This window comes from Trachurus japonicus, chromosome 21 (genome assembly GCF_045865225.1).
Source record: "Trachurus japonicus isolate A0001 chromosome 21, Traja_1.0".
In the NCBI taxonomy this organism is placed as follows: domain Eukaryota; kingdom Metazoa; phylum Chordata; class Actinopteri; order Carangiformes; family Carangidae; genus Trachurus; species Trachurus japonicus.
In genome coordinates this window covers 6,833,957-6,851,229 of record NC_140927.1, presented here as the reverse complement: position 1 = coordinate 6,851,229, position 17,273 = coordinate 6,833,957, and the positions used below count along the sequence as shown (strand labels likewise).

At 41.0% G+C, this 17,273-nt stretch overlaps 1 protein-coding gene across 2 annotated transcripts in view; it reads left to right on the top strand.

The window, feature by feature from the left end:
* The window catches only part of ccdc93 (CCC complex scaffolding subunit CCDC93), a 28,954-nt gene that overhangs the window by 4,862 nt on the left and 6,819 nt on the right, over positions 1-17,273 (top strand). The window contains exons 7-14 of one of the 2 annotated variants that reach the window (XM_085766141.1): positions 640-740; positions 2,791-2,808; positions 4,352-4,388; positions 4,550-4,648; positions 4,823-4,873; positions 13,298-13,384; positions 15,028-15,144; positions 15,477-15,539. In XM_085766141.1, coding sequence (XP_085622267.1) covers positions 640-740; positions 2,791-2,808; positions 4,352-4,388; positions 4,550-4,648; positions 4,823-4,873; positions 13,298-13,384; positions 15,028-15,144; positions 15,477-15,539 — 573 coding nt within the window. The remainder of the gene's footprint in view (positions 1-639; positions 741-2,790; positions 2,809-4,351; positions 4,389-4,549; positions 4,649-4,822; positions 4,874-13,297; positions 13,385-15,027; positions 15,145-15,476; positions 15,540-17,273) is intronic. The other variant, XM_085766142.1, reaches the window with a different exon arrangement.

Genomic DNA, 17,273 nt, shown 5'->3' with positions numbered 1-17,273 from the left:
CCAAAATAAAAGTAAATGCTCAGATACTGGTCCATTTAACTAACGTAACATTGAATTAGTAGGAAATTAAATGTTAGCGTGTCATTTGTATTTAAAAACAAAACAAAAACGATTAAAATAAATATAAACATTTGGTATATGGGGGGTTAATAATTGGTCATATATGAATAGATACTTGAAATATTTTGTGTAAACAATGAGTAATATAATTATATTTTGACTATATTTGATTTTACACATTCATAGTGTTGTGAAATTAATTAATGCATGATAATCATGATAATCCTAACACCGTGATTATTTCTCTGACAATAATCGTACCAAGAAAATGTATAATCGTGACATCCTTAGTGTGCACTCACTGGACTGATGGATAAATTGATCAATTTTTTTATCCATACACGTCTGTTGCTCATGTGGGGTCAGGTCTGAGTGGCAGCAGGCTGAACAGGGCAGTCTGGACCTCCAGCTCCTCATGAGGGATTCCCAGACATTCCTGTTCTGATGTAAAATTTGTAGTGTATTTTGCGACATTACCGCATATACATTATATGAACAATGTAACTATCAAATATACAATAATAAATACGGCTGAAATTGCTCATGGCTCATTTCTGAAGTCACTGTGGTGTTTTCCAGAAAGTGTACAAACCACAGAGGAAGTACAGAAGACAGAGGGACGCAGGACAGCTGCTGGATGAGGAGTCCAGGGTTCACTCTACCCTGCTGGAATATGGCAGGTATGAATCAGCAATTTCTCAAGTTACAGTACCATAATTTATTCGCATCACCATTTATCCAGATTTTACCTTTGTGATCCTTTAACTATACGTCTCACATGACCACATGTGTTTCATCCTCATACTGCAGCTTTTAGCTTCACCATGATGATTTATAGGCACTGTGATGATTATTGTTGTGAAAAAGCCACTGCTGAAGATGTATCGTATTCTACTTGCAGGCATTAAAATGCAAGAATGTTCTGAAATCAGCACCGGGCCTCTGAAATATCAATTTCCCTGCTCCTAGATAATACATAACTAAGCTCATGGTAGTAAAGTGACAGTAGTGGTTATCTGAAAGGTTGTGTGAGGTAGTCACTAAGCTGTGGCACTGTACAGTGAACGCTCTACAGTAGGTACACGTGTGTTGGAATATATCAGTTCAGTGGTTGTAAAAACTGTTTTTTGTACCATGTTGCCTCCTATCCTGGCTGACCATGTATGACTACCTACCTCACACCCCAAGTTAAATAACCGCAACTGTCCCTTTACTTTAACAGAGTGCATCTTCTTTATAAAGTAAAATCATGGTTGTTGCCTTCACGACCCTGGTGAAGATCCCTCAGCTGGTTAAAACATATAGTTGAGGAGTGTATCTTGTAAGAATTAATCATCACGTGGACACATGCTTATTGGTAGCATTGTTTTGACTGTCAATGACGTCATGTCCTCCACCATCATGTGTGTGTGTGTCTGATGGAAGTCCAATATTGACTTTGATCTGATTTCAAATCACAGGCACTTTTTTACATCTTGGTGGTTTTCAGCCAGATATTTTAACCAGATGAGGTTTATAAGTTATTTAAGAACCACTCAAAGGGAAGGTCTACCCTCTATACAGCATTGGTGGAACACTCACTGTAAATGTAAAACTGCTATATTTAGTGCTTTAACAGTGTCTGCTTGGTTTCCTGAACCACTGATACTGAAAGGCTCTAAACCGGGAGGAGCTTATATTAATGGGGATGAAGACAACTCCCATACTGCAATTCTATTTCATGATATCACCCAGCACTGTCTTTTATTAGTGTTTTGATGGAGGGACTCCCGAGGGGCAGAAGTTAAAGGGACATTGTGTAACTTCTCCTGTTATCTATTCACGAAAATCGATTATTTCATTCAAAAGTCTGTTTCCCCCCCCATCAACAAACTGAAGTGTTCCTTTCAGCTCTGAATTAGCCATTCATATCATTCATATCTACATGGAGCGGGTAAGCTCGGTGCTGGCTGCCATGTGGTGTCTCCATGTTTTTACGTTCAGTGGCAGCGTGACGGTAGGAAACCACGGAAACTCAGCGGAGACACCGGAGCTGTCGGCTCAGGTGGAGGTGGCGTCTGTGAAAAGTCGCCGCGGTAACGCAGTGAGGAGGAATGGAGCGTTACACTGATGCTGCATTCACCTGCAGTCGGGCAGACGGCCGTCGGTAACAAACCAGATGTCATTTTAGTCACAGAAGTCCAGAGAAAGCCGGCAAAACGTGGGTTGGGTAAACAATACCACATCGCCATGACAACATATTGTCACGTGTATTGTTTTGCCTCGTGCTGACTGACCACTTGTTTACATAGAGGCTTGTTTATGCCGTTACGTGTAGCGGTTGTCGTCCGTCTGCCGTCTGCCCAATTTCAATGCAGCATGAAAAATACGATTGAGTTGCTTGCGATATACAACCACAACGCTAGATGGGAGGAATTCCTACACAATGTACCTTTAAGGTAGTTAATACAGTATAGTATAGTCTCAACATGACAATACCTGATCCACTTTGATGGCTGGTAGTGGTGTTGACATGTTGCTTAGTGCATCTTCTTTTGGAATAAGAATTGGTGAGAAACATTCCTTTTTTCTGAGCCTGTTTGATCCTTCACTCTTTTCCTCCCTTGTCCTTTGTTCTGAAGCCCAGTCATGTGTTGTTGTATTCTAGAACCACACATGAAGTGTCTGCTTTCTTATCTGTCTGCCATTGTTTTCTCATCCGTCCATCATCCATCTCCATCTCTGCGCTAGAATGTCAGATTTCCTTCTGTAAGTACTGTTTGTGTGAAGTCGTCTTCTTCTTCTTCTTCTGCAAGTTTCTACTCACAGCACCTTGTTTTGTGGTTGAACATGTCACTCAGAGAATGCGAGCAGACTTCTCAGATCCAGTGGAAACCTCTTATAGTGTTCACAGTCACAGTCGCCAGCCTCTGGCTGCACCGTCGTACCCGGACTCAGTGCTCAGACCTGGTGTTAAACTGCCTCTTCAGTGATCTGAAATGCATCTCTACATGTATTTCCACTGACCATTTGTGATCAGATCTCACTTCCTTCTTAATATGTAAATAAACAGACATGTTGTTGGGTCTGCTGAATGTGTGCGTGAGTGAGAGAGGGTGAACACACAGGAGTATTTGAGCGAATTAATGTGCTGCTCACCGCCACTCTCTTTCAATGAAAGAAGTTCCATCCATTTGAAATAGTGCTTATTATACGTATATTAGATATATTTTGGGTTCATTATGAAACTGTGTTTTTGACCTAATCAGCATCTGTTGTCTTCTAAAGTTGAGAGAGATGATGATCATGATGACACGGAGCAAAGGGTCACAGGCTGGACCTGGACCAGCTGTGGTCAGGACTTGTGTCCGCTGTCTGCTGGAGACACTTTCATTGTGTTGTAGGTGGACTGGATGTGCAACTCGTCCTGTGTGTGTTTTGAAGCTGCAGTGTGTTGAGCTTTCATGGTTCTGAGCATTTTTCAGTGCATTTTGTGTTTGTGTTCATTTTGGTATGTTTGAATGCAGGTTACACAACACAGGGTGATACAGATATTGAAATAATTACATATAATATGAACAATTGAAGTATACAGAAACTATGTAAGAGTTGTTGAATACTTTCTAGCAATGAACTTGTTACATTTGTAAAGCACCAACAGATAAAACAATAATGTTAAGTGCAACAACTGAGGTGACATCAAAAGCTAACTTGATTTAATAAGGAGGAGTCACAGTGGGGGAGGTGCAGGGCCTAGGGCAGCTGAGTGAGTTCACTAGTGGAAACGTGGAGGTTTGCAATGACAACTGCAAAAGCCAAAGTGTGCTTCTTTTAATGATATCACTTCCATTTTTTATCCAAACCTATCCTGCCATTAGCAAGACAAGCAGGACGCCTGTCAGAGGGAAGTCAGTGGGGGAAACCATTCAAGAGCTCTGTGATTAACACAGACAGACAGACAGTTCTATTTATGGGTTTATAGATAGATGATGTCAATAGGAAAATGTATTAAAATGTGTTATATTATACATATGCTAATATTTATCCTATTCTAATATCGACCCTGACAGATGTGATCAGTACAAGAGGTTTGACTGTCATTTCAGCATGATGGATGCAAACTGTGGTTTTGCTCTGATGTGCTTTTGTGTTTTCTTAATTTGGTCAGATGATCCATCCCCTGAGATCTCTGCCATTTCATGTTCCAGTGTTGTAACGTGGCATGTTGTATTTGAAGACAGATGAAGCTCAGGCCTATTTTACTGTCACAGCTTTGTTATGTCACACAAGAGTGTTTTTTTTCTGTCTCCAGGCGATATGGATTCAGCAAACAGTCCAAACAAGATGAGGTAGGTTTTCAGCAACTATACAAGCACAGTTCAGTGAGATGCATTCATCCAGACTGCTCACAACACATAGAACATGTCAGCGCTAAGACAAGGAGTTAGGTTTTTACAGTATGTTTGTGTACTGCTCAGTTTCTTTCTGCTTCCTCTCTTCCTTCCATCAGGTGGATGACGGGATGGCTCTGCAGGCCAATGGCTCTCAGGTGGGCTCTCCCAGGATGGCAGAGGCGTCAGAGGAGGAGGACCTGCAGGCAGCAGAGGAGGTCAGTCCCACATGGGATATGTACATGCTTTCAGCATTCACACTTTTCTATTGTGATTAATCTGTATGACTGAATTAAAACCATGTAAAACATAAATATGACCATCACACAGTAAAGAAACTAGTGGGTTAATAATCACTGGTGTGTGATTTGAATGTTTGTTTCTCTCTTTAGATGCGGATCAAAACCCTGATGACCAGCATGGCTGCTATGGTGAATGAAGAGGTAAAGAAACACTTTAACTTTGTAGAACCCCTAATGTTTTTGTTAATTTTTTTGACCGAGACCAAATCATAAATTATGGTAAAAGGCAAAGTGTTTTTTCCATTGAAACTTTAAACCGTGCAGAAATATCCCCTTCAGACCCTGCGTCCATTGGAATGGACATGACATATTTCTGTCTCTAAACAAATAAATACTCTGTAATTCAATGATGTCAGCAATGCTAGTTACTGATTGGGTCCTGATTATCCAATCACAATCATGTTATGACTTTGAGCACACTCTGAGAGAGTGACAGACATCGGACAAGACAAGCATGGTGGACCGACTGCAGAGAGGGAGGAGGAAGCGCCCATTTTCAGTCAAAAATATAAATTTATGTTCATGCTGGCCAAAGCAATTTGCTGTCAGTATACTTTTAACTGTTACAAGTCATAATATTTGAAGTTATTTTAAACAAATATCATATCATTAATTTGTAGGATTTTTTCAAAGTCCAATGTCCATTGCAGTGGACATCAGGAGTTAGGCGAGGTAAGCCAACACTCAAATGCTTAGTGTCAGTATATAAAGAAACAAAATACCTGTAAGCTTTTCATAGGTAAAGCATGGTGTAACAGTTTATTTATTCATGATTATAACATTTTTAATATATTTTTTTTGTTCATAATGTTCTCATAATCATAATAATGAGTGTCAAAGACTCCCTTAAACGTCTCGTAAATCTGAACTTGACTCCTTGAATTCAGGCAATGAGGAGGATGTTACCAGGAGTGAGATAGGTGGTAGGCCTAAGTTTAGAAATTAAGACAGTTTTTAATTCTTAGTATGTGGTTTTCATCAATTTAATGTCTTATCTAAATGGAATGGATAAGTATTTGAGAGTGAGAATACATAAAATGAGTTCAAATGTGATTGTTTTGTTATTAGATTCAGAGAGGGACAGTGGAGAGGTTACAGTACATGCATGCCAGAAGAACTTATGTGGCAGATGAGATTGAGATAGAGGAGACAGACAGTATAGTGAAAGAGGAGGACAGGAGGAGATGACAGTAGCAAGGAAGGAAGAAATCAAGTGGCGTCACAGGCCATTCACTACAATCATGTGCACGTCCTTTTTAGAATGCTCCAATTGATGAGGATCATCCCATAGACCCTATGAAGACATCAAACAATATACTGTATACAGTGGCAAAAAAAAAAAAGGAATTTCTTAGTTTTCTGCATTAATTAGCCATTCAATGTGATCCGATCTACATCTAAGTCACAAGTATAAACAAACACGATGTGCTTAACCTAATTCCACACAATTATAATATTTCATGTCTTCATTGAACATGTCCAATAAACATTCACAGTGCAGGTGGAAGAAGTAAGTGAACTCTTGGATTTAATACACGGTTGAACCTCCTTTGGCAGCAAAAACCTCAACCAAACGTTTCCTGTAGCTGCAGATCAGAACTGCACAACACCATTGGTCCTTACAGAACTGCTTCAGCTCAGCCATGTTCTTAGGTCATTCCATAGCATACCTATTGGATTCAGGTCTGGGCTCTGACTGGGCCATTCCCAAATGTTTAGGCTCATTGTCCTGCTGCATCACGCTATTCTACTGAATTCAGCTAGTGGACAGCCACCCTGACATTATCCTGTAGGAAGTCTTGATAAACTTTTACTTTAAAAAATAAATACAAAAAATTAAATCTTAGTTTCAACAGTCGACAAAATATTTTCCCATTAGTGGCAAATGTCAGGCCTGCAATGGAAAGCAAAGCAATTAATGCAGAAAACTAGGAAATTCCAAAGGGTTCATACTATTTCTTGCCACTGTACCTATATTCTACCTAAAGTAGGCTATGACATGGTTGACATGCCAGATTATGATGAAAACAACGAGGCTACCAGATTAAGACTATACATGAAAAAACACATCTTTTGTGACAAGTGCGACATCCTCCTCTCTTCTTGCAGGCTTCTATCATGTTGATGTACATGTTTAGAACTGCACACAAACTCAAAACCATGCAAACATCCAGTTCCAGATGTTTAGGTCATAACTGATTGATTACTATGTGGAAAAACACAACCTTATTTTTCATAAGTTTTTCTGACATTTTACAGCCTTTTAGTCCTGGCGTCCATTGGAATGGACATGAAAAAATACTATTAAAAACATGAGTTAGCAAAAATGTTTTTTTTCCACTTTGTTTTTATGTTTGAGAGGAGTCAGAATACATAAAAAAAAATTTTTTTTGCTCAGCCAAAAAAATGCGGGTCTGAAGGGGATATTGAAGCAATAACTTGAACTGAAACAACCCAATTTGTGCAGAAATGAGGCGTTGAGACTGAGAAATAAAGGCAGTTTAAGTAAGGGATAATGCCCGACGAGGTGTCCATTATCAGAAATTAATGGACGACGCGGAGGCGTGAGGTTGCTTCCGCGAAGTCCATTAATCTCTGATAATTGGACACCTCGAAGGGCATTATCCCGTTTATACCATGGTCACTTACGAGATAAATACATATTAAATCAATTACTTGTTGTTTTTACCGTTAAAATGTTGTTTTTACCGTTAAAATCATAGAATAAAGCTGCAGTACCGGAGTAACCGTAGCTGTAGGACCGCAGCTCTAGGACCGCAGCTGTAGGACCCGTTCGATTTACGTCACAGCGCCCCGACACCCCCAACGTTCGGAAGTTGCTGCATTACTATGGAAACGGTCACCGCTTTGACCGTTATATTATTCCGCTTTGAATTTTATATTACAAGTTCACATTTTGAGTTTGAGTTAGGCAACGAAGAAAGGAGTTGGTTAAGTTTAGTAAAAAGATCAGGTAGAGTGTAGACAGGCCAGATCAGTGAGAAGTGTAATTGTGTTTAGGCAATGAATAAAGGAGCTGATTAAACAACAGAAAAATAATTCCAGCAGTCGATTTCCAGACCGTTGCTAGGTAAAACAGGCCGTTGCTAGGGACGCCGCTCTGATCAGAGGACAGCAGAGGAGGAGAACTATGGATATTTACCTTATGTTTCATATTTACCGTCATTTAACAGCATAATAAATGACTTGTAGCTTGTTACAGGGACAGTGGAGGCTATCTGCCATCTTCCACACCGCTGCTGAAAACCAAACCTGCGCTCAGAGCCTCCCTGTCACTGCTCTTGTCGGTCACGGTGAAAAAAAAAAAAAAAAAGGAGCTCGGTGGTAGTCCGCGACAGTAAACGTGTTTATGACAGATAAGACTACACAAATATACCCATCCTAACATGTATATGATAATATATATAATATTATTTTTGAAAATGTTTTAATAAATATTCTACATTATTCAAGCTTTAATTTTAGTAAAAAGACCAGTAGAGTGTAGAATAGAGAGAGTCCAATGTCCAGAAAGTAGTTAGGAGCACGTTTGAGGTGATTTGTAGTCGATAAATCTGACGGCAGTAACTTCAGACGAGATTAAAAATTATCAGCAGGTAACGGCAGTCTCCACTTGGTAGGAAGCGCTGTGACGTAAAACGAACGGGTCCTACAGCTGCGGTCGGTCCTACAGCTACGGTTACTCCGATACTGCAGCTTCACCCTACTCCTTTAAGCGGCTGAGCCGAGCGGACTATTTAATAAACTCGTCAGCGATAAAAGAGAAAAAAAGAGGGACCCGCTGTGACCGCAGCGTAACGTTACAGCCAGTGACTCTGCCACAGCCTGATAGTTGATCAGTGAAGGGAGGTGAGGTGACGGCTTAAATGTTACGTGACACAAAGTTTTTCAGAGGTCCAGTGCACTTCTTACCGCTGGTGTGTTTACAGACTCCAGTGCCGTGATGCGCTGAAAAAAAGTTGTTTTGGTCCGAGTGTCCGTTGCCGTGGTTACTAACAAGCGTTTGAGCCAGCGCAGTAATATTTAGAACGTAATCAGGCTATTTTACCGGAACATCTTTATGGGTGTCCATAGAGAGCCTAAGCGGAAGCAGGAAGTAACGGTCACCATGGGACCTCAACTCTGAAAAACTCGCCATTCAAATGAACGGGACTGAAAATTTTATTTCGTGATCCGTTTGAATTGTGCCATGAGAAAAAAATATGACCTCTACCTGTTTAAAACATCACGTTTCATCCCGAGAAATCAGCAGTTTGTTGTAAAACGATTGTAGAATAAAATTCTGAAGAATCCGTAACCAGAAAGACTACAAGTCGCGTAGGTGACGTCACACACCAAATGCCGCCCTTTCCCGTGTCAGTTGGTGACGTATTTTCTGTGGGACACGGATCTGTAGTCCGTAGAGCGGTCTTTACACAAAATACATTCTTCTGTTGCCGTTTTATGATAAACGGCTGATTTCTCGGCATGAAATGTGATGTTTTAAACAGGTAGAGGACATATTTTTTTCTCATGGCACAATTCAATCGGATCACGAAATAAAATTTTCAGTCTCATTCATTTGAATGGCGAGTTTTTCACATGGATGTATTATTTTTCAGAGTTGAGGTCCCATGGCGCCGTTACTTCCTGCTTCCGCTTAGGCTCTCAGCCAATCAGAATCGAGGATCCACCCAGACCATGGTATAACTGTCATTATACCTAGAGCACTGGAAAAGAGAGTAGCGACACCACCATAGACTCCCGTGGTCACTTTATTCTCCCCCTAGTGGCAGGATATGGGTATTGCAAATCCGCCCAAGAAACCCATTCACTCCAATGTATGTGTGTTGCCAACTTGCTTGTAAATTGATGAAAACTGCTGTGTTTTTGCTTTTAGGTGCCTTGGTCATATTAAGTTATGCTTATAATTTATTTATTTCAAAATTTAAATTGTAACATTAATGTGAACAACTGTTTTTTTTTATAAACATAGATATAACACACAAAATAAAAGATGACAACACTTAAAAACCATTACAAAATGTGACAAAATCAAACCCAAAACGTATTATGTTAAGTTTTTCCTCCAATTTTGATTAAAAAAAAGATAATTAATAAAAACACACGGAGCTGTTTACAGTACTACCGGTCACACAGCGGACAAACACAGAAGGGGACGAGCGAACGCTTTACCGTTGCTAAGCAACCACCAGCTGTCAAAATAAATAACATAAAAAACCTGGCATGGAAATAAAATAAAAGCCAGCAGCACAATAACTTGCTTGACCAAACAAACAAACTAAAGAAAACACAGGCTTAAGTGGCAAACAGTTAGCTAACACAGTTGAATTTAGCGCGCAAACTGGTATGACACTTTAGTGGACTTATCTGTATCATTTAAAACAGCAACCATTCGTGACACAACAATTAATGGCCACTATATGTTAATATTTATCTGTAAAAGGGTCCACGATTATGCTATTAACGTGGGTGATCTATAAATGTCCTTAAATTATTGAAAATACCGCACTTACTCATTCACCAACACTGCAGAGATGCCAGCTCTTGGGCGTATTTGCAATACCCATATCCCGCCACCAGGGGGCGTTTCCACTTGACCAATGCGTGTCGCTACTCTCTTTTCCAGTGCTCTAATTATACCATGTCTGGGTGAATTCTCGATTCTGATTGGCTGCGGGGTGTCCATTAAAAAGTGATAATGGACACCCATAAAGATGTTCCGGTCAAATTGCCTGATTACGTTCTAAATATTACTGCACTGGCTCAAACGCTTGTTGGTAACCACGGCAACGGACACTCGGACCATAACAACTTTTTTTTCAGCGCATCACGGCACTGGAGTCTGTAAACACACAAGCGGTAAGAAGTGCACTGGCCGTCTGAAATAATACTTTGTGTCACGTAACATTTGAGCCGTCACATCACCTCACTGATTAACTACCAGGCTGTGGCAGAGTCATAGACTGTACGGTGCGGTCACAGCGGGTCCCTCTTTTTTTTTCTTTTATCGCCGACGAGTGTTATTAGGGCCGCGGGCAATCGCACCGGGCACTGGTCCCAACAGCTATGAAATAGCTGCAGGAACCAGTTCCGGCCGACTTTCGATTCGCTACTAGTCATATATTACATATATCAAAACGTATTATATATTATATATATTATATATATATTATATATCAAAACGTGCGGCTTGATCGGGATCGGTGTGCTATTACTTTTCTCAACAGTTTACGAAGTTTTCGCGAAAAACTGCGCAAAATTTTTGCATGGGACGGGCGGAAAAAAAAGAGCGAAAAAGACCAATCATTGGAGTTTAACAAACGTCTACTGCTCAGGCATACTTTCACCTAGAGACTCCATTTAAACTTTAAACAGTAGACACAAGTCTTGTGTATTGGCGTATTACTCCACGTTTTGATAGTTCATATAGTTTTTGATCAATCCATGATCAATGACCATGATCATTTTTGGAGAAATTATGAGATTATAATGGGTCTGTATTGCACGGAATGTTCGTGTCAGAGTGGGTGACATCATCGGTTAGAGTGGGAGAGATGCCAGAAAAACTCCAGATTTTTTCTCTATCCAAACTCCAAACGGCCACAATTTACACTCTACACACATAATTTCGGCCACGGTTGTAGACGAGCTCATCCTTGATCTCTTAATCTGCTCCAAATATCAGAGAGACTTACAGAATTTAAACTCTGAGCCTCTAAGTGCGGCCACGTCTGTCTCTGCTCCTCATTGAGTCCAATACAAATATTTTCTGAGAGAAGCAGAACGGCCTGATTGTTTTAAAACTGCCAGCGTCGCCAAAATATTTACTGTAGAAACACCAAATCGTACCGAAATTTTCAGTAGAAAAGAGCAACGTTGATCTGTGTTTTGTTCTGATAGGAGTTACCGTTTTGTCATGCTAAGCCTAAATGTGAGGCCGGTGCAGAGGCAGAAAATGGCTCTTTTTCTCCACGTTTCTGTCTGTCTCAGCCTGCGGGGGCCCCTATCGCCGTGGTAACCTCTTTGATCCTCAGGCCAGAGCTCGTTAACTTCATAAACAATCCACCTGGCGCTCGTTTAAATGTTTATAAACACAGACACAGCTAAATCAGACTGACACAGGATGCAGCTACTAACTAACTATGTGTCAAGTCAGTCACACACACACGCACACAGACTCTAGAGCCAGCTTCATGTGATTACAGTCACACACACACACACACCTTCATGTGATTAAAACACAGTTAACGTGCAACAGAATTTAAACTTAAACCATGATTTAATCTGGTTTTAAAGTTAAACCTTGTTGGTGTCAAATGCGTCAAATGCCTCTCATGGGAGCAGCTGATAGAGTCCCCCCCAGCTGAAAGCAGCCCACCCCACCAGCCAGAGGGTCCAGGACCATAGGGACTGCAGTGGAGGAAGGCTGCCTTAACACCCTGCACAATGGCACCTAGTACACAGAAGTTAGACAGGACCAGTCAGCCCATCACCTGGTCCGTTCAACAAATCAGTTTATGCTACTGTGATTTATGTAGCCTAGTTAAATACTACAGTAATCATCTTAATGTATGGCAGGAAAGACCATTTAAATCTGTATCAAATATCGATTAATGAATTAATCGATAATTTTCTAGTTAAATAGTCCGCTCGGCTCAGCCGCTTAAAGACGTATGATTTTAACGGTAAAAACAACATTTTAACGGTAAAAAAAACATTAAATTATAAGTAATTGATTTAATATGTATTTATCTCGTAAGTGACCATGGTATAAGCGGGATAATGCCCTCCGAGGTGTCCGATTATCAGAAATTAATGGACGACGCGGAGGCGTGAACCGTCCGACGCGAAGCTTCCGCGAAGTGGAATGGACACCTCGTCGGGCATTATCCCTTATTATTATATTATGGTAGACGATCAGCCAAGACCTGTCTCTAGTTTCTGCCACATTGTTAGAGAAACGTCTCTCCTCAGTCTCTGCACCTGCCTCAGTCAAACATCCAACCAGCTCCTAAAGTCCAGAAAGCTGCTGTTTGTCCTTCCACCCTGCCCACCCCCCAAACTTCTTGCTGTAAACTTGCTGCCTGTATATTTTTGGGCTGGCTTCCTCACTGTCAGGGCCCTAGACTTTGGGAAGAGTTCTCCACTTTATCACATGTGATAAGACAAACCTTTATCTAACAAAAAAGGTCTTATTGTGTCTTTTTGATCTCATCTATTTTGTTTGTATTTGATTCATTTATCTATTAGAAACTGCTTTATATATGAACTTCTTCTTCTTCTTCACTTGGTAGAGCATGCCACAGTAGTTTCTGACTGTGAATCTGAATCATAAACATCAGCATAAAAGGAACATAGTTAAAACAGTATCCAAAGTAATATTTATAGGTAACATTATGCACATAGTGTACTGTCAGTAATGACTCTCATTATAAGGTGTGTAAATGGTGTAAAGTTTCAAGGAGTTACTACTGGGACACGTCTTTTGTGAGGTGTGATGTCACCGTCTGAGATGCTTGCTAACTGCAGTTTGTCCTGCAGGGGAAGCTGACAGCGAGTGCAGTGGGTCAGATTGTGGGGCTGCAGTCTGAGGAGATCAAACAGATTGCCTCTGAATACGCTGAGAAGGTGAGTGTTATAAAATCCATAGCAGCCAGCAGCAGTTAACAGTTCACTGCACTGCCCCAATACAAAGTACACATCCTCCAGGCCAGTTGGACTCCCAATACAAGGGAGTCACATGTTTACTTGAGTTAAAGTACTGCAGTGCTTGATTTAAAAAATAAAAAAAAGTTTTTGAAATGTTGACATCAACACAATGTTGTATTGTGTCTAGTTATTTCTCAACATCAGCCCCACCATGAGCAGAATGTTACGAGCAGCCTGCCGTACACCAAGTCTAATGACACTAATGATTAGACAAAGGGACTGGACCATGGACCTGTGTATGTCATAGTACATGCTTTAAAGGGACATTGTGTAACTTCTCCTGTTATCTATTCAAAAAAATGTATTATTTCGTTCAAAAGTCTGTTTTTCATTAATCAGTAATCCCCCCCATCAACAAACTGAAGTGTTCCTTTCAGCTCTGAATTAGCCGTTCATATCATTCATATCTACATGGAGTGGGTAAGCTCGGTGCTGGCTGCCATGTGGTGTCGCCATGTTTTTACGTTCAGTGGCAGCGTGACGGTAGGAAACCACGGAAACTCAGCGGAGACACCGGAGCTGTCGGCTCAGTTCGAGGTGGCGTCTGTGAAAAGTCACCGCGGTAACGCAGTGAGGAGGAATGGAGCGTTACACTGATGCTGCATTCACCTGCAGTCGGGCAGACGGCCGTCGGTAACAAACCAGATGTCATTTTAGTCACAGAAGTCCAGAGAAAGCCGGTAAAACGTGGGTCAGTTAAACAATACGACATTACCATGACAACATGTTGTCACGTGTATTGTTTTGCCTCGTGCTGACTGACCACTTGTTTACATAGAGGCTTGTTTTTGCCGTTACGTGCAGCGGCTGTCGTCCGTCTGCCGTCTGCCCAATTTCACGTGAATGCAGCATGAAAAATACGATTGAGTTGCTTGTGATATACAACTGCAACGGTAGATGGGAGGAATTCCTACACAATGTACCTTTAAGCCCACATATCAGTATGATAGTGCTCAAGTGATGACATAATACAATAAAGGTTTTCTAAAGATAATAGTCACTAAATGTATTTTACACATGCTTTGATTATATTGGTGATGATAAAATGTCTACTGTCTGAAGAAAGATCAGGTCCTGTTTCTGATCAATTTGATTTGACAGTGGGAAGGATAACCAAGTGTTACATTGGGGTCTATAACTCACCATGCCCTTACTCTGGACTGATACCAGACCTAGTATGTCCATGACACCTTAATTTGTGTTAGTCATAAATACAATTTTACATAGACTCAAACAAGGACAGCTAAATTGGTCTAAACTAGTTTCATTTCACCTTCTACCCTTTTATACATACATGACATTGCCTGGTTGCCACCATTACAGAAAATATAGTATCCAAAACCTAGTACAGTGATTTAACATAACTTGACTCCTGACTGAGAGAACAATAAAGTCAAAGTGTATTGGTTAATGGTTCTGACATTTATTATAGAGGTGTTTTCCAAACACAGTGAGCGTGTTCCAGCAGCCTAAGCTTGCTGTGGCCTTCATGTTGCTGCTTCCTTCCCATGTTGTTGTATTGTTGTGTTGTAACATGCTGTATAACCCATGTGTCTCTGCAGCAGTCAGAGCTGACCTCAGAGGAGCGGTCAGAGCGCTTTGGCCCGCTGCAGCAGCACCGCAGGGCCGTCACCTCGCTCAGCAAACAGATCCAGAACAAGACTAAACAGCTGGAGGAGGTCAGGACGTCTCCATAGAAACACATCCATGGGCCTAGTTACTAACTGTTGGGACAGTTGAATCATTTATTGTTTGATAACAGTTTTGATTAAGTATTGTTTTATTTTACTCTGCATGTATCTGGTAAACATAAGAACAATGGTGTAGTGTGGAGTTATCCCCTAAACCTTCAACCTGTATGATCTCTTTTTGATCAGTTATAGGTGGAGCTAAAGTAATCCAGCTGTGTACCCTTACTGCTTCCCTGCCATCAGGATCTGATGTGTTTCATTTTGCCATAAAGTAACTGTGTAACATGACATCTGTCAGTAATAAGTATTTATTTTGGCAGCTACAAGCCAAACATGGAGAGGTGAAGATGAGCTGTGAGGAAGCCAAGGCTAAACTGATGGAGGTAAGATAATACATGTCTTCACAGTCTGATATGAGGAGAATTTAACCAACATGACAAAATAACACTGATTACACTGTGGAACTTCAACAAAAAATTGATTATTTCATTCCAAAGTCTGTGTTTGATGAATCAGTAGTTCCGTCCATCAACAGACTGAAGAGTTCTGGTAAACTTTGAATCTTCCATTCATATCTACATAGAGCTGGTGAGCTCAGTGCTGGCTGCCATGTTGTGCCGCCATCTTTTACGTTCAGTGGCAGCGTGACCGTAGGTAACCACGGAAACACTGACTCATCGGAGCAGTCGGCTCTGGGAGGAACGACGTCTGTTTGAAAACCATCACGGTGGTGTAGTGTGAGGAAGGATGGAGGGTCACACTTGAGCACATTTCACCGATTTTAGCTTTTAGGCTACCCGTCCATTTTAGAATTCATTTTAAAATCCTTTTTATTTGCTTTTAAATCTTGAATTGGTCTCGTCTCGCCCCATCCTACCTCTCTGAGCATCTGCACCCCTACACATCCAGCCGATCCCTCAGGTCAGCTGACCAGCTGCTCCTGAGGGTTCCCAAAACTAGGCTGAAGCTCAGAGAGGACAGAGCGTTTTCCATTGAAACTCCAAAATTATGGAATGAACTACCGGACAGGCCTCCTCGCTGTCTGATTTTAAAACTCTTCTTAAAACCCACGTCTTTTCTTTGGCTTTTCACGCTATGTAAGTTGTTGATTTTTATCTGTGGTGGACAGTCTATTTATTTATTATGTTTTATTGTGTTTTTTATCTTTTGTATTTTTGCCATTTTAGTATATTTTATTTAGTTTTTATTCTACTGTACAGCACTTTGGAAACCTTTGTGTTTCTTTAAATTGTGCTTTATAAATAACACGTATTGGATTGGATTGATGCTGCATTCAGGTGGAGTCGGGCAAACCGGTGTCATTTTAGTGGATTAGAGAAGGCCAGCAGTTCCAACCGACTGCTTGTTTGTTTATCCCGTTCCGTGCAGCGGCTGTGGTCCGTCTGCCTGATTCCACATGAATGCAGCATAAAGAATAGGATTGAGTTGGGACCTCACTGCTAGATGGAAGTATGTCTTTAAAAGCAGGTGTTATTTAAAACAGAGCTGATGCACCGAGCAGCCCTCACCTTATGAGCCCTGACAGGTGGAGTGAACAACACAGTGGCACCTGTCATTAGGTAGTGAGGGTCATTTGCTGGTCTATCAATATTCCAGAATTCACATCTGTGCTGTACTAAGCAGTATGAGAACATTGTAGAGCTGCGTTCATTAGGTAAAACAGAAATGTATCACACGTGTTGATTTGCCCATCATCTGGATTTAACTCCAGCAGCCACCACAGCCGCATCCTGGCTCAGCGGCTGACAGGAACTCAGTTATTCTGAAACTGAGAATGGCCCCTCATCCCCTTATTTGCTTCATTCATAATGAAACAGTATTGCTAATAATCAGATTGTGTCAGAGGATTTCAGTGTAGTATTTGTTTCTTCAATGTGGTGAGGATGCAATTCTGTTCACACTGTCAAAGGAATGTGGCTCCATGTGGTCCAGACCACCTCTGAATGTGGCCTGACTGATCTGATCTCAAATGCGTCCTCCTGAATGTGTCCTGGGTGAGTTCACAGCTGTACTCAGAGCTGATGACTTGTGGTGGGATCATCCAGGATGGATGTTAATACCAGGTCTGATCAGTGGCCTCTTTCAAGTATGATATG